Source organism: Oncorhynchus clarkii, chromosome 25, assembly GCF_045791955.1.
Source record: "Oncorhynchus clarkii lewisi isolate Uvic-CL-2024 chromosome 25, UVic_Ocla_1.0, whole genome shotgun sequence".
In the NCBI taxonomy this organism is placed as follows: Eukaryota; Metazoa; Chordata; class Actinopteri; order Salmoniformes; family Salmonidae; genus Oncorhynchus; species Oncorhynchus clarkii.
This window is the reverse complement of record NC_092171.1, coordinates 37301019-37318449: the sequence shown is the minus strand read 5'-3', so window position 1 is coordinate 37318449 and position 17431 is coordinate 37301019. Positions and strand designations below refer to the sequence as shown.

At 44.9% G+C, this 17431-nt stretch overlaps 1 protein-coding gene across 1 annotated transcript in view; it reads right to left on the bottom strand.

Moving 5' to 3' along the window:
* Window positions 1-17431, bottom strand: part of LOC139383714 (intersectin-2-like) — a 76079-nt gene that overhangs the window by 45401 nt on the left and 13247 nt on the right. Inside the window, exons 2-6 of the mRNA XM_071128269.1 lie at window positions 10745-10813; window positions 6117-6209; window positions 4779-4842; window positions 2489-2673; window positions 2136-2378 (exon numbers count right to left, since the gene is read on the bottom strand). Coding sequence (XP_070984370.1) covers window positions 2136-2378; window positions 2489-2673; window positions 4779-4842; window positions 6117-6209; window positions 10745-10751 — 592 coding nt within the window. The 5' untranslated portion in view covers window positions 10752-10813. The remainder of the gene's footprint in view (window positions 1-2135; window positions 2379-2488; window positions 2674-4778; window positions 4843-6116; window positions 6210-10744; window positions 10814-17431) is intronic.

Below are 17431 nucleotides of genomic sequence, written 5' to 3'. Positions count from 1 at the left end.
TTGAGTTCCTTATGAAGGCCATTTATATTAACATTGCATGGTTACATTACAAATACAGCATGATGTCCACTCAGTAGAGCCTGGTGACACAGCACTTCCTCTCATTTCCTTTCTAGACAGACTGCTCCCCGGGCCTTGTTAAGGTATTGCCATTGGAGCTAACAGTATTTCATGCATGAAATATAGAGCCTAATCAGACTTGCCTGTGCTAACGATTCTCACAGGTGAAATAAATGATCAAAATGACTTTGCTCATGATGAGCACCATTCAAATAAATTATACAACTGTAACAACTGCCTGAAACATCAATAAAGATGAGTTCAATGTAAGATGTTGTTTTTAGGAGACACTGGTGCTCCCAAATCTAATCAACCGGGTGTATAAGATGAGGGAACGTTTTGCAGCACACCTGCTGAAAACCACTGATGAGAGAGACACAGAGAAAACATACAGAGACACGGAGAGAGACACGGAGACACATACAGAGAGACACAGAGACACATACAGAGAGACACAGAGACAGAGAGACATACAGAGGGAGACACAGAGACATACAGAGACCGAGAGAGAGTGACACAGAGACAGAGAGACATAAAGAGAGAGAGAGAGACACAGAGACATACAGAGACCGTACGAGACAAAGAGAGTGTCACAGAGACAGAGAGACATAAAGAGAGAGACACAGAGACAGAGAGAGAGTGACACAGACAGAAAGACATAAAGAGAGAGAGAGACAGAGACATACAGAGACCGAGCGAGACAGAGAGAGAGACACATACAGAGAGACACAGAGACACATACAGAGAGACACAGAGACAGAGAGACATAAAGAGAGAGAGACACAGAGGCAGAGAGACATACAGAGAGAGAGAGAGAGACATACAGAGACCGAGAGAGAGAGAGAGAGAGAGAGAGAGAGAGAGAGAGAGAGATACAGAGACAGAGAGAGAGAGAGACATACAGAGAGAGAGAGAGACATACAGAGAGAGAGAGAGAGAGAGACACAGAGACATACAGAGACCGTACGAGACAAAGAGAGTGTCACAGAGACAGAGAGACATAAAGAGAGAGACACAGAGACAGAGAGAGAGTGACACAGACAGAGAGACATAAAGAGAGAGAGAGAGACATACAGAGACCGAGCGAGACAGAGAGAGAGACACATACAGAGAGACACAGAGACACATACAGAGAGACACAGAGACAGAGAGACATAAAGAGAGAGAGAGAGAGAGATACAGAGACAGAGAGAGACATACAGAGAGAGAGAGAGATACAGAGACATACAGAGAGAGAGAGAGAGACATACAGAGCGAGAGAGAGAGAGAGAGACAGAGTTAGAGAGAGACATACAGAGACAGAGAGAGAGAGACATACAGAGAGAGAGAGAGACATACAGAGAGAGAGACATACAGAGAGAGAGACATACAGAGAGAGAGAGAGAGAGAGAGAGAGACAGAGTTAGAGAGAGACATACAGAGACAGAGAGAGAGAGAGACATACAGAGAGAGAGAGAGACATACAGAGAGAGAGAGAGAGAGAGAGAGAGACATAGAGAGAGAGAGAGACACAGAGACATACAGAGACCGTACGAGACAAAGAGAGTGTCACAGAGACAGAGAGACATAAAGAGAGAGACACAGAGACAGAGAGAGAGTGACACAGAGACAGAGAGACATAAAGAGAGAGAGAGACATACAGAGACCGAGCGAGACAGAGAGAGAGACACATACAGAGAGACACAGAGACACATACAGAGAGACACAGAGACAGATAGACATAAAGAGAGAGAGACAGAGACACATACAGAGACAGAGAGAGACATACAGAGACAGAGAGAGAGAGACATACAGAGACAGAGAGACATACAGAGACAGAGAGAGAGACAGAGAGAGACATACAGAGAGAGAGAGAGAGACAGAGAGACATACAGAGACAGAGAGAGAGACGGAGAGAGAGAGACATACAGAGAGAGAGAGACATACAGAGACAGAGAGAGAGACAGAGAGACAGACAGAGAGAGACATACAGAGACAGAGAGAGACATACAGAGACAGACAGAGAGAGACATACAGAGACAGAGAGAGACATACAGAGACACAGAGAGACATACAGAGACAGAGACGGTCCTTACCTGTCCCCATGTACCCTGGTGGGAATTGCTGTAGAATACCCATAGTGCCGTTGGGCAAAGCGGGGCTGCCAATGGACGGCAGCAAGGGAATGGGCATCATTGACGTGGAAACCAGGGGGGCCATGCCTGTAGCTGTTGGGATCATGGGGGTGAGGCCGCTCATAGGTGTCATGGGTGAGAGGTTAGGGGTGAGCATGGCGATGCCTCCGGGCATCATGGAAAGGTTTGGCACGGCAACAGCTCCTGGAGAGACACACAACATTAAAGAGACAAAATAAACATTAAGATGAAGCATCTACAGACATACTGAGAACAGAAGAGAAGTCTACGCATGTGTGTCTGTTTTAAAGTACCGTAGCGCGAGGCGGACATGGCGTCCGTAGAGGAGGGGTTAGGGGCGGGCACTGGCGGTTGCTTCATGATGATTGGTAAAGTTGAGAGAAGGGGCGTGCCCTGCAGTTTGAGCTTAATGAGCTTCATGGAGATGGAGAACTCCAACCTGTCCATCTTCCCATCCTTACCCATGTCAGCCAGCGCCCTGGGGGTCAGAGAGGGTCATTACTTTGGAATATCCTCACACGGGGAACAAACATGTAGACATATTGCTTACGTGTTACTTCCTTACTCTGTGTGTGACTGGAGAGCAGCTGGTCACAAGATCGAATGCCAGAACGTACGTGTGTGTGTGTGTGTGTGTGTGTGTGTGTGTGTGTGTGTGTGTGTGTGTGTGTGTGTGTGTGTGTGTGTGTGTGTGTGTGTACTGTGAATAAAGTTAATGTTTAGCATTTGTTATATTTTTCCTTTCTGTAATACACAATCTGCCAGTGTTATTAGTGCAAGGTGCGGGTAGAATGTTATGGATTGTTCTCAAATATGTTGATAGTGTTTGACTGGAGGCGCTGAGGCTGAGGACACACTGATTATTACTGTATTCTGTGACGGTGTGTGACTCAGTAGCGGACTTCCTAAGTGCCTCTCAGCTGGCGTTTACACGACTCTTCTTGACTGTTATCTTGGCAAGAAAATCCAGTGTATATTTGGTCTTGTGTTTTAGGTTATTGTCCAGCTGAAAGGTGAATTCTTCTCCCAGTGTCTTGCCTGTGCTTAGCTCCATTCTTTCTTTTTTATCCTGAAAAACTCCCCAGTCCTTAATGATGACAAGCACACCCATAACATGATGCAGCCATATCTATGCTTGAAAATATGGAGAGTGGTACTCAGTAATGTGTTGTATTGGATTTTCCCCAAACCTAACACTTTGTATTCAGGACAAAAAGGTAATTTCTTTGCCACATGTTTTGCATTATTACTTTAGTGCCTTGTTGCAAACAGGATGCATGTTTTGGAATATTTGTATTATGTACAGGTTTCCTTCTTTTCACTGTCATTTAGGTTAGTATTGTGGAGTGACTACAATGTTGTTGATTCATCCTCAGTTTTCTCCTATCACAGCCATTAAACTCTGTAACTGTTTTAAAGTCACCATTGGCCTCATGGTGTAATGCCTGAGTGGTTTCCTTCCTCTCCGGAAACTAAGTTAGGAAGGACGTCTGTATCTTTGTAGTGACTCGGTGTATTGATACACCATCCAAAGTGTAATTAATAATGTCACTATGTTCAAAGGGATATTCAATGTCTGCTTTAAAAAAAATCTGTATCTACCAATAGGTGCCCTTCTTTGTGAGGCAATGGAAAACCTCCCTGGTCTTTGTGGTTGAATCTGTGTTTGAAATTCACTGCTCGACTGAGGGACCCTACAGATGTGTGGAGTACCGAGATGAGGTAGTCATTCAAAAATCATGCTCAACACTATTACTTGTTAAGCACATTTTACCCATTCACTTACAGTGCCTTGCGAAAGTATTCGCCCCCCTTGAACTTTGCGACCTTTTGCCACATTTCAGGCTTCAAACATAAAGATATAAAACTGTATTTTTTTGTGAAGAATCAACAACAAGTGGGACACAATCATGAAGTGGAACGACATTTATTGGATATTTCAAACTTTTTTAACAAATCAAAAACTGAAAAATTGGGTGTGCAAAATTATTCAGCCCCCTTAAGTTAATACTTTGTAGCGCCACCTTTTGCTGCGATTACAGCTGTAAGTCGCTTGGGGTATGTCTCTATCAGTTTTGCACATCGAGAGACTGACATTTTTTTCCCATTCCTCCTTGCAAAACAGCTCTCAGATACAGGACAGATACTTTAAATTAAACTTTATTCTCTGATATATTTTTGACCATCTGTTTTGCCATGTATGAATCTGGTATCCAATGCATTTCTATGTTCTAATAGCAGTAAGACCAAATGCAATGGTTTTGTCTGTAATGTCGGACCACAGTAAGACTAGCTGTCGCCATGGAGATCCTAATAAATCAAATCAAATGTTTAATCAAAATCAAATAGCTAAATTACCCCCCCCCCCCTCCCTCCCTCCAGCTTAGACTGTTAAGGATTAAGGTTAATAATATTATAATTCTCTGTTGAGCAACTTGTAAAATCTTTTTAAATGACCTTATTAACGACTGCTCTCCTTAGTCACCTGGAAATTCCTATTACTGTCTGTGTGTCTGTCTGTGTGTCTGGCTGTGTGTCTGGCTGTGTGTCTGGCTGTGTGTCTGCCTGTGTGTCTGTGTGTACCATATCTCTGCAAGAACCGAGGAGGGAAGACCCGACTGCAAGAAGAACTTCCTGGCCCGCTCCCCTGGAGAGAGAGAACAAGAGAGAACGAGAGCGAGAGCGAGAGCGAGAGAGAGAGAGAGAGAGAAAGAGAGAGAGAGAGAGAGAGAGAGAGTGAGAGAGAAAGAGAGAGTGAGAGAAAGAGAGAGAGAGAGAGAGAGAGAGAAAGAGAGAGAGAGAGAAAGAGAGAGAGAGAGAAAGAGAGAAAGAGAGAGAGAGAGAAAGAGAGAGAGAGAAAGAGAGAGAAAGAGAAAGAGAGAGAGAGGATGAGAGAGAGAGAGAGCGAGGACGAGAGAGAGAGAGCGAGGACGAGAGAGAGAGAGAGAGGACGAGAGAGAGAGAGAGAGAGAGAGAACAAGAGAGAGAGAGAGAACAAAAGAGAGAGCGAGAGAGAGAACAAGAGAGAGAGAGAGAGAACAAGAGAAAGAGCGAGAGAGAGAAAGAAAGAAAGAGAGAACAAAAGAGAGACCGAACGAGAGAGAGAGCAAGAGAGAGAGAGCAAGAGAGAGAGCAAGAGAGAGAGAGCAAGAGAGAGAGAGCAAGAAAGAGAGAGCAAGAGAGAGAGAGCAAGAGAGAGAGAGCAAGAGAGAGAGAGAGCGAGAGAGAGAGCAAGAGAGAGAGAGCGAGAGAGCGAGAGAGCGAGAGAGAGAGAGAGCAAGAGAGCGAGAGAGCAAGAGAGCGAGAGAGCGAGAGAGCGAGAGAGCGAGAGAGAGAGAGAGCAAGAGAGAGAGCAAGAGAGAGCGCAAGAGAGAGAGAGAGCAAGAGAGAGAGAGCAAGAGAGAGAGAGCAAGAGAGAGAGAGAGCAAGAGAGAGAGAGAGCAAGAGAGAGAGAGAGCAAGAGAGAGAGAGAACGAGAGCGAGCAAGAGAGAGAGAACGAGAGCGAGCAAGAGAGAGAGAACGAGAGAGAATGAGAACGAGAGAGAGAGAACGAGAGAGAGAGCGAGAGAGAGAGCGCGAGAGAGAGAGAGAACGAGAGAGAGAGAGAACGAGAGATAGAGAACGAGAGAGAGAACGAGAGAGAGAGAGCGAACGAGAGAGAGAGAACGAAAGAGAGAGAGAGAGAACGAGAGAGAGAGAGAGAGAGAGAACGAGAGAGAGAGAGAGAACGAGAGAGAGAGAGAACGAGAGAGAGAGAACGAGAGAGAGAGAGAGAACAAGAGAGAGAGAGAACGAGAGAGAGAGAGAACGAGAGAGAGAGAGAGAACGAGAGAGAGACAACAGAAAAGACATCACAGTATGGAGGATGGGGGAGAAAACGTAGTAAAATGTTGGTGTGGACGCATGCGGTGTCTTGGTACCTGAGACGTAGCCCATGGTGGGAGAGAGGGTGTCAAACTGTTTATCATGTTTGTTCCTCTCTTCTGTAGAGATAGCCCACACACTGAGGTCACCTGGAGACAGAGAGAGGGTGTCAAACTATCTGTCAGGCCTACACGTCTATCAGGCCTACACGTCTGTCAGGCCTACACATCTGTCAGGACAAGGCTAACAGGTCTGTGGTAGTAAGACACATTTTTACGCTTTAGTCATTTAGCAGATGCTCTAATCCAGAGAGATTTACAGTAGTGAGTCAGCGAGATTTACAGTAGTGAGTCAGCGAGATTTACAGTAGTGAGTCAGCGAGATTAACAGTAGTGAGTGCATCCATTTTCATACTGGTCCCTCGTGGGAATTAACCCACAACTCTGGCGCCACACAGTACCAACTGAGCCACCCTCCCAGGGGCTTACTGAAAGTGGACACGGGGCTTACTGAAAGTGGACACGGGGTTTACTGAAAGTGGACACGGGGCTTACTGAAAGTGGACACGGGGCTTACTGAAAGTGGACACGGGGCTTACTGAAAGTGGACACGGGGCTTACTGAAAGTGGACACGGGGCTTACTGAAAGTGGACACGGGGCTTACTGAAAGTGGACACGGGGCTTACTGAAAGTGGACACGGGGCTTACTGAAAGTGGACACGGGGCTTACTGAAAGTGGATATGGGGCTTACAGTACAGTACAGGACAATATTTTCTTGAATCCATTGATCCAGTAGGTAGAGTATGTTTGTGCTGGGACTCAGTAGGGTTTCGCCCTGTTAATCCAGGCTTATTTCACATCGTTCAGACTGAACAGGGAGAACCACATAACAGAGGTACGTAGAGTTAGATACAACAGTACAGCATCAGGGAGGTACGTAGAGTTAGATAACACTAGAGTAGCATCAGGGAGGTACGTAGAGTTAGATACAACAGAACAGCATCAGGGAGGGACGTAGAGTTAGATACAACAGAACAGTATCAGGGAGGGACGTAGAGTTAGATACAACAGAACAGCATCAGGGAGGGACGTAGAGTTAGATACAACAGAACAGCATCAGGGAGGGACGTAGAGTTAGATACAACAGAACAGCATCAGGGAGGGACGTAGAGTTAGATACAACAGAACAGCATCAGAGAGGGACGTAGAGTTAGATACAACAGAACAGTATCAGGGAGGGATGTAGAGTTAGATACAACAGAACAGCATCAGGGAGGGACGTAGAGTTAGATACAACAGAACAGCATCAGGGAGGGACGTAGAGTTAGATACAACAGAACAGCATCAGGGAGGGACGTAGAGTTAGATACAACAGAACAGCATCAGGGAGGGACGTAGAGTTAGATACAACAGAACAGTATCAGGGAGGGACGTAGAGTTAGATACAACAGAACAGCATCAGGGAGGGACGTAGAGTTAGATACAACAGAACAGCATCAGGGAGGGACGTAGAGTTAGATACAACAGAACAGCATCAGGGAGGGACGTAGAGTTAGATACAACAGAACAGCATCAGGGAGGGACGTAGAGTTAGATACAACAGAACAGCATCAGGGAGGAACGTAGAGTTAGATACAACAGAACAGCATCAAGGAGGGACGTAGAGTTAGATACAACAGAACAGCATCAGGTACAGCAGATACAGCAGTAGAACAGACTCAGGTACAGTAGATACAGCAGTAGAACAGACTCAGGTACAGTAGACATAGCAGTAGAACAGACTCAGGTACAGTAGATACAGCAGTAGAACAGACTCAGGTACAGTAGACAGCAGATACAGCAGTAGAACAGACTCGGGTACAGTAGACAGTAGACACAGCAGTAGAACTGACACAGCAGTAGAACAGACTCAGGTACAGTAGATACAGCAGTAGAACAGACTCAGGTACAGTAGATACAGCAGTAGAACAGACTCAGGTACAGTAGATACAGCAGTAGAACAGACTCAGGTACAGTAGATACAGCAGTAGAACAGACTCAGGTACAGTAGACATAGCAGTAGAACAGACTCAGGTACAGTAGACATAGCAGTAGAACAGACTCAGGTACAGTAGACACAGCAGTAGAACAGACTCAGGTACAGTAGACACAGCAGTAGAACAGACTCAGGTACAGCAGACAGTAGAGACAGCAGTAGAACAGACTCAGGTACAGTAGATACAGCAGTAGAACAGACTCAGGTACAGTAGATACAGCAGTAGAACAGACTCAGGTACAGTAGACATAGCAGTAGAACAGACTCAGGTACAGTAGATACAGCAGTAGAACAGACTCAGGTACAGTAGACAGCAGATACAGCAGTAGAACAGACTCAGGTACAGTAGACAGTAGACACAGCAGTAGAACTGACACAGCAGTAGAACAGACTCAGGTACAGTAGATACAGCAGTAGAACAGACTCAGGTACAGTAGATACAGCAGTATAACAGACTCAGGTACAGTAGATACAGCAGTAGAACAGACTCAGGTACAGTAGATACAGCAGTAGAACAGACTCAGGTACAGTAGACATAGCAGTAGAACAGACTCAGGTACAGTAGACATAGCAGTAGAACAGACTCAGGTACAGTAGACACAGCAGTAGAACAGACTCAGGTACAGTAGACAGTAGACACAGCAGTAGAACAGACTCAGGTACAGTAGATACAGCAGTAGAACAGACTCAGGTACAGTAGACACAGCAGTAGAACAGACTAAGGTACAGTAGACAGTAGACACAGCAGTAGAACAGACTCAGGTACAGTAGATACAGCAGTAGAACAGACTCAGGTACAGTAGATACAGCAGTAGAACAGACTCAGGTACAGTAGATACAGCAGTAGAACCGACTCAGGTACAGTAGACACAGCAGTAGAACAGACTCAGGTACAGTAGACATAGCAGTAGAACAGACTCAGGTACAGTAGACATAGCAGTAGAACAGACTCAGGTACAGTAGACACAGCAGTAGAACAGACTCAGGTACAGTAGACAGTAGACACAGCAGTAGAACAGACTCAGGTACAGTAGATACAGCAGTAGAACAGACTCAGGTACAGCAGATACAGCAGTAGAACAGACTCAGGTACAGTAGATACAGCAGTAGAACAGACTCAGGTACAGTAGATACAGCAGTAGAACAGACTCAGGTACAGTAGATACAGCAGTAGAACAGACTCAGGTACAGTAGATACAGCAGTAGAACAGACTCAGGTACAGTAGATACAGCAGTAGAACAGACTCAGGTACAGTAGATACAGCAGTAGAACAGACTCAGGTACAGTAGACAGCAGATACAGCAGTAGAACAGACTCAGGTACAGTAGATACAGCAGTAGAACAGACTCAGGTACAGTAGATACAGCAGTAGAACCGACTCAGGTACAGTAGACACAGCAGTAGAACAGACTCAGGTACAGTAGACATAGCAGTAGAACAGACTCAGGTACAGTAGACATAGCAGTAGAACAGACTCAGGTACAGTAGACACAGCAGTAGAACAGACTCAGGTACAGTAGACAGTAGACACAGCAGTAGAACAGACTCAGGTACAGTAGATACAGCAGTAGAACAGACTCAGGTACAGCAGATACAGCAGTAGAACAGACTCAGGTACAGTAGATACAGCAGTAGAACAGACTCAGGTACAGTAGATACAGCAGTAGAACAGACTCAGGTACAGTAGATACAGCAGTAGAACAGACTCAGGTACAGTAGATACAGCAGTAGAACAGACTCAGGTACAGTAGATACAGCAGTAGAACAGACTCAGGTACAGTAGACAGCAGATACAGCAGTAGAACAGACTCAGGTACAGTAGACACAGCAGTAGAACTGACACAGCAGTAGAACAGACTCAGGTACAGCAGATACAGCAGTAGAACAGACTCAGGTACAGTAGACATAGCAGTAGAACAGACTCAGGTACAGTAGACATAGCAGTAGAACAGACTCAGGTACAGTAGATACAGCAGTAGAACACTCAGGTACAGTAGATACAGCAGTAGAACACTCAGGTACAGTAGATACAGCAGTAGAACAGACTCAGGTACAGTAGACAGTAGACACAGCAGTAGAACAGACTCAGGTATAGTAGACAGTAGACACAGCAGTAGAACAGACTCAGGTACAGTAGATACAGCAGTAGAACAGACTCAGGTACAGTAGATACAGCAGTAGAACAGACTCAGGTACAGTAGACACAGCAGTAGAACAGACTCAGGTACAGTAGACACAGCAGTAGAACAGACTCAGGTACAGTAGACAGTAGACACAGCAGTAGAACTGACACAGCAGTAGAACAGACTCAGGTACAGTAGATAGTAGACACAGCAGTAGAACTGACACAGCAGTAGAACAGACTCAGGTACAGTAGATACAGCAGTAGAACAGACTCAGGTACAGTAGATACAGCAGTAGAACAGACTCAGGTACAGTAGATACAGCAGTAGAACAGACTCAGGTACAGCAGATACAGCAGTAGAACAGACTCAGGTACAGTAGATACAGCAGTAGAACAGACTCAGGTACAGTAGACACAGCAGTAGAACAGACTCAGGTACAGTAGATATAGCAGTAGAACAGACTCAGGTACAGTAGACAGTACCAGACACACACACACAGAGTAATGAAGCCGTGGTCTTACCATTCATGGCTGCAGGTGGCAGAGGGGGCGGCTCCCGCTCCTCTACTCAGCCGGCCGGCTCGCAGTCATCTGCAAAACACACACACCCACACTAGTGTCCAAGCACACTGAGCAAAACGTCCTCTCATAAATAATGAAGGGAGGGCAGAGCGCTGCTCATCCCAGAGAGAGAGGTAAAGAGAGAGAGAGAGAGAGAGAGAGAGAGAGAGAGTAGAGAGAGAGCGAGAGAGAGAGAGAGAGAGGTAGAGAGAGAGAGAGAGAGAGAGAGAGAGGTAAAGAGAGAGAGAGAGAGAGAGGTAAAGAGAGAGAGAGAGAGAGAGGTAAAGAGAGAGAGAGAGAGAGAGGTAAAGAGAGAGAGAGAGAGAGAGAGGTAAAGAGAGAGAGAGAGAGAGAGGTAAAGAGAGAGAGAGAGAGAGAGGTAAAGAGAGAGAGAGAGGTAAAGAGAGAGAGAGAGAAAGAGGTAAAGAGAGAGAGAGAGAGAGAGAACAAGAACACAGTGAAAGAATACCTGACCACTGTGACTGACCCAAACTTAAGGAAAGCTTTGACTATGTAGACTCAGTGAGCATAGCCTTGCTATTGAGAAAGGCCGCCGTAGGCAGACATGGCTCTCAAGAGAAGACAGGCTATGTGCACACTGCCCACAAAATGAGGTGGAAACTGAGCTGCACTTCCTAACCTCCTGCCCAATGTATGACCATATTAGAGACACATATTTCCCTCAGATTACACAGATCCACAAAGAATTTGAAAACAAATCCAATTTTGATAAACTCCCATATCTACTGGGTGAAATTCCACAGTGTGCCATCAAAGCAGCAAGATTTGTGACCTGTTGCCACAAGAAAAGGGCAACCAGTGAAGAACAAACACCATTGTAAATACAACCCATATTTATGCTTATTTATTTTCCCTTGTGTACTTTAACCATTTGTACATTGTTACAACACTGTATATATATGACATTTGTAATGTCTTTATTGTTTTGAAACTTCTGTATGTGTAATGTTTAATGTTAATTTTTATTGTTTATTTCACTTTTGTATATTATCTACCTCACTTGCTTTGGCAATGTTAACACACGTTTCCCATCCCAATAAAGCCCCTTGAATTGAATTGAATTGAGATTGATAAAGAGAGGAGCAGCTGCTCAGTTTCTCATTGGTCAGCAGGTTAACAGGGTTTCTCCTGTTGCCCTTAGAGTCACACACAGAGACCCCAGGGCCACTTCCCAACTCTACAGCTAAACAGAGACACCAGGGCCACTTCCCAACTCTACAGCTAAACAGAGACACCAGGGCCACTTCCCAACTCTACAGCTACACAGAGACACCAGGGCCACTTCCCAACTATACAGCTACACAGAGACACCAGGGCCACGTCCCAACTCTACAGCTACACAGAGACACCAGGGCCACGTCCCAACTCTACAGCTACACAGAGACACCAGGGCCACGTCCCAACTCTACAGCTACACCAGGGCCACGTTCCAACTCTACAGCTACACAGAGACACCAGGGCCACGTCCCAACTGTACAGCTACACAGAGACACCAGGGCCACCTCCCAACTCTACAGCTAAACAGAGACACCAGGGCCACGTCCCAACTCTACAGCTAAACAGAGACACCAGGGCCACGTCCCATTCTTTTCTGAGCCAGCCAGCCAGCCAGCCAGCCAGCCAGCCAGCCAGCCAGCCAGCCAGCCAGCCAGCCAGCCAGCATGTGTGAAGAAAGATGTGTGTAATAACAAGCATAGCACCAAAACATCTGAACTCCTCAGGTACACATTGGTGCAACGACAGTGCTTTTTTCGTGAATGCACTTGTTAAATCATCTGTTTGGCGAAGTAGGCTGTGATTCAATGATAAATTAACAGGCATCGCATCGATTATATGCAACGCAGGACAAGCTAGATAAACTAGTACTATCATCAACCATGTGTAGTTAACTAGTGATTATGTTAATATTGTTTTTTATAAGATACAGCTAATGATAGCTAGCACCTTACCTTGGCTCCTTGCTGCACTCGCATAACAGGTAGTCAGCCTGCCACACAGTCTCCTCGTGGAGTGCAATGTAATCGGCCATGATCGGTGCCCAAAAATGCCGATTTACCAATTGTTATGAAAACTTGAAAATCGGCCCTAATGAAATCGGCCATTCCGATTAATCGGGTCGACCTCTAGTTAGGTCATACAAGGAAAACAAAGGAGAATTCCAATGACGCTTCTTTTCCTCTTCCAGTTCAGTTACCCACAGACACCAGCATTTCCTGTCCGGCTACTCGGAAGCAGTCAGCTGACAGGAAGTCAGCACAGCTATTCAACTATCTACTTACAGGGCCAGATTTGAAAAAGGTCAGACATTTTCTACATGGGATTCCTTTTCCTTATATCACACAAAACAAAACATCTGAACTCCTCAACAAGCATTTTCGCTAGATATTTGGCTTTCTTGTGGAGGCAACCAGCCCTTCCTTAAGCTCACGAAGGCTTCTCTCTTGACAGCATTATTATCCTTGCTTAGCAAACCCAACTTCCTTACGTAAAAGTAGATCTTGATGCTATGATGGCCATAACTGAATCCATAGCATTTATTAACTCATTCATACCCCCAGACTTATTCCACATTTAGTTACATCCTGAATTAAAAAATGTACACACAATAACCCACAATGACAAAAGTGAAAACATGTTTTTAGACATTTTTGCAAATGTATTAAAAAATGAAATACTTAAATATCTAGTGTTCATAAGTATTCATGCCACTGAGTCAACACATGTTAGAATAACCTTTGGCAGTGATTAGAGCTGTGAGTCTTTCTGGTTAACTCTAAGAGTTTTGCACACCTGGATTGTACAATATTTGCACATCATTATTTTAAAAATTCTTCGAGCTCTGTCAAGTTGGTGGTTGATCATTGCTAGACAGCCATTTTCAAGTCTTTCCATAGTCAAAACTGTAACTAGGCCACTCAGGAACATTCAATGTCATCTTGGTAAGATACTCCAGTGCATATTTGGCCTTGTGTTTCAGGTTATGGTCCAGCTGAAAGGTGATTTAATCTCCCAGTGTCTGGTGGAAAGCACACTGAACAAGGTTTTGCATGTGTCTAGCTCCATTCCGTTTCTTTTTATCCTAAAAGACTCCCAAGTCCTTGCCGATGACAAGCATACCCACAACCTGATGCAGCCACCGCAATGCTTGAAAATATGAGGAGTGGTATTCGGTAATGTGTTGTGTTGGATTTGTTCCAAACTTAACACTTTCTATTCAGGACATTAAGTTCATTTCTTTGCCACATTCTTTTGCAGTTTTACTTTAGTTAGTTGTTGCAAACAAGATGCATGTTTTGGATTTTTTAAATATTCTGTACAGGTTTCCTTCCCTTCACTGTGTCAATTGGGTTAGCATTGTGGAAGAACTACAATGTTGTTCATCCATCCATCAGTTTTTTTCCTATCACAGCCATTAAACTCTGTTTTAATGTCACCATTGGCCTCATGATGAAATCACTAAGTGGTTTCCTTCCTCTCCGGCAACTGAGTTAGGAAGGACACTGTATCTTTGTAGTGGCTGGGTGTATTGATACACCATCCAAAGTGTAATTAATAACTTCACTATTCTCAATTCAAGATTCAATGTCTGCTTTTTTTACCCATCTACCAATAGGTGCCCTTCTGTGCAAGGCATTGGAAAACCTCCCTGTGGTTGAATCTGTTTGAAATTCACTGCTCGACTGAGGGATCTTACAGATAATTGTATGTGTGGGGTACAGACGAGGTAGTCATTCAAAAAGCATGTTAAGTCCATGAAACTTATTATGCGACTTCTTGCTAAGGATTTAGGCTTACCATAACAAACCATAACAAAGGGGTTGAATACTTAGGCACTGTATGTGGCAGGGACTCCAGAAAATCAGACTATAAAGGCGAAAACCACACCAACGCCTTGCTCTCGGATAAGCAAAACACCTTCGCCCGCTTCTAGGAAAACACAGTGCCACCGACGTGGGCCCCCACCGCTCAGGAGGACTGTCTGCCCACGAGGTTTGTCTGCCCACGAGGACTGTCTGCCCACGAGGACTGTCTGCTCACGAGGACTGTCTGCTCACGAGGACTGTCTGCCCACGAGGACTGTCTGCCCACGAGGACTGTCTGCCCACAGGGACTGTCTGCCCACGGGGACTGTCTGCCCACGGGGACTGTCTGCCCACGGGGACTGTCTGCCCACGAGGACTGTCTGCTCACGAGGACTGTCTGCCCACGAGGACTGTCTGCTCACGAGGACTGTCTGCTCACGAGGACTGTCTGCCCACGAGGACTGTCTGCTCACGAGGACTGTCTGCCCACGAGGACTGTCTGCCCACGAGGACTGTCTGCCCACGAGGACTGTCTGCCCACGAGGACTGTCTGCCCACGAGGACTGTCTGCCCACGAGGACTGTCTGCCTACGAGGACTGTCTACTCACGTTCGCCGTGGCCGACACGAGTAAGACATTTAAGCATGTTAACCCTCGCAAGGCTGCTGGCCCAGACGGCATAACAAGCTGCAGAGCTTGTGCAGACCAGCAGGCTGGAGTGTTTACAGACATATTCAATCTCTCCCTAACCCAGTCTGTCGTCCTCTCTTGCTTCAAAATGTCCAGCATTGTTTCTGTACCCAAGAAAGTGAAAGTACCTGCCCTAAATGTCTAGTCCTGTCATCATGAAGTGCTTTGAGAGACTAGTCAAGGATCATATCACCTCCATCTTACCCGACACCTTAGACCACGTGTCAAACTCATTCCATGAAGGACCGAATGTCTGCAGGTTTTTGCTCCACCCTTGTACTTGATAGAATTAAAGTCACTAATTAGTAAGGAACTCCCCTCACCTGTTAATTTAGGTCATTTAAAAAAAACATTAAAAAAAAATAAAACACACAGACACTTGGCCCACCATGGAATGAGTTCGACACCCCTGCCCTAGACCCACAACAATTTACATACCGCCCCAACAGATCCATGGATGTAGCAATCGCACTGCCTTTCCCATCTGGACAAGAAGAATACCTATGTAAGAATGCTGTTCATCGACTACAGCTCAGCCTTCAACACCATAGTGCCTTCCAATTTCATCACTAAGCTCGGGGCCCTTGGGTCTGAACCCCGCCCTGTGCAACAGAGTCATGGACTTCCTGAAGGGCCGACTCCAGGTGGTACAGGTAAGCAACAAAACCTCCACCACACTGATCATCAACAAGGGGACCCCACAAGGGTGCGTGCTCAGCCCCCTTCTGCACTCCCTGTTCACCCATGACTACGTGGCCATGCGCATGTCCAACTCAATCATCAAGTTTGCAGGTAACAGAGGTAGGCCTGATTACCAACAATGACGAGACAGCCTACAGGGAGGGAGGTGGTGAGGGCCCTGGTGGAGTGGTGCCAGGAAAATAACCACTCCCTCAATGTCAACAAAATGAAGGAGCTGATCGAGGACTTCAGGAGAAAGCACGTCCCCAACCACGAGTGAAAAGCTTCAAGTTCCTCCGCGTGCATGTAAAATAGCGGACCCAGAGAAGCCAAGGGAGGTGATAGGTTGGAATGAAGTGGACCCACAATTGTACAAAAACAATACTTGAATTTATTACAGATATAGGGTTTCAGGATTCAAGGCTTGTCTCAAACAGTCCATAGCAGCAACATTCAGGACATGAAAACTCACAAAAAATGACAAATGTCGAGTCTAAAACTCAGCGTCTCAAAAGGGTTCCTACTGCATCTAAGTCTGGGCCTAAATGGTAAACAGCATAACTAGAGGATTACCCCTTTTCCCAGATCTAAACAGAGCCCAACTCCCCTTACTGGGACTAAATATTGTCTACCAGAACAGCCTAAATCAACTGTCTGTGGAGCACAATGTAAAATGGTGTTCAAATCTCAGCTGAAAGAAAAGGAAAACATGTATCCCCTGTGATCCTCAACCCCACCCACACATATTAACCAATGAGAAGCAGCATTTAATTAGCATAACTTTACTTTGTTAATTAGACCAGGTAACACTATGGAAAACATGATTCGTTAATTGCATTCAATAGTTTAAAATCACCATATTTCGTCATGTACAACTTAGTTTAAAAGACAAGAGCTACATCAAATAGAACATGATTCATGTACAACTTAGTTTAAAAGACAAGAGCTACATCAAATAGAACATGATTCATGTACAACTTAGTTTAAAAGACAAGAGCTACATCAAATAGAACATGATTCATGTACAACTTAGTTTAAAAGACAAGAGCTACATCAAATAGAACATGATTCATGTACAACTTAGTTTAAAAGACAAGAGCTACATCAAATAGAACATGATTCATGTACAACTTAGTTTAAAAGACAAGAGCTACATCAAATAGAACATGATTCATGTACAACTTAGTTAAAAAGACAAGAGCTACATCAAATAGAACATGATTCATGTACAACTTAGTTTAAAAGACAAGAGCTACATCAAATAGAACATGATTCATGTACAACTTAGTTTAAAAGACAAGAGCTACATCAAATAGAACATGATTCATGTACAACTTAGTTTAAAAGACAAGAGCTACATCAAATAGAACATGATTCATGTACAACTTAGTTTAAAAGACAAGAGCTACATCAAATAGAACATGATTCATGTACAACTTAGTTTAAAAGACAA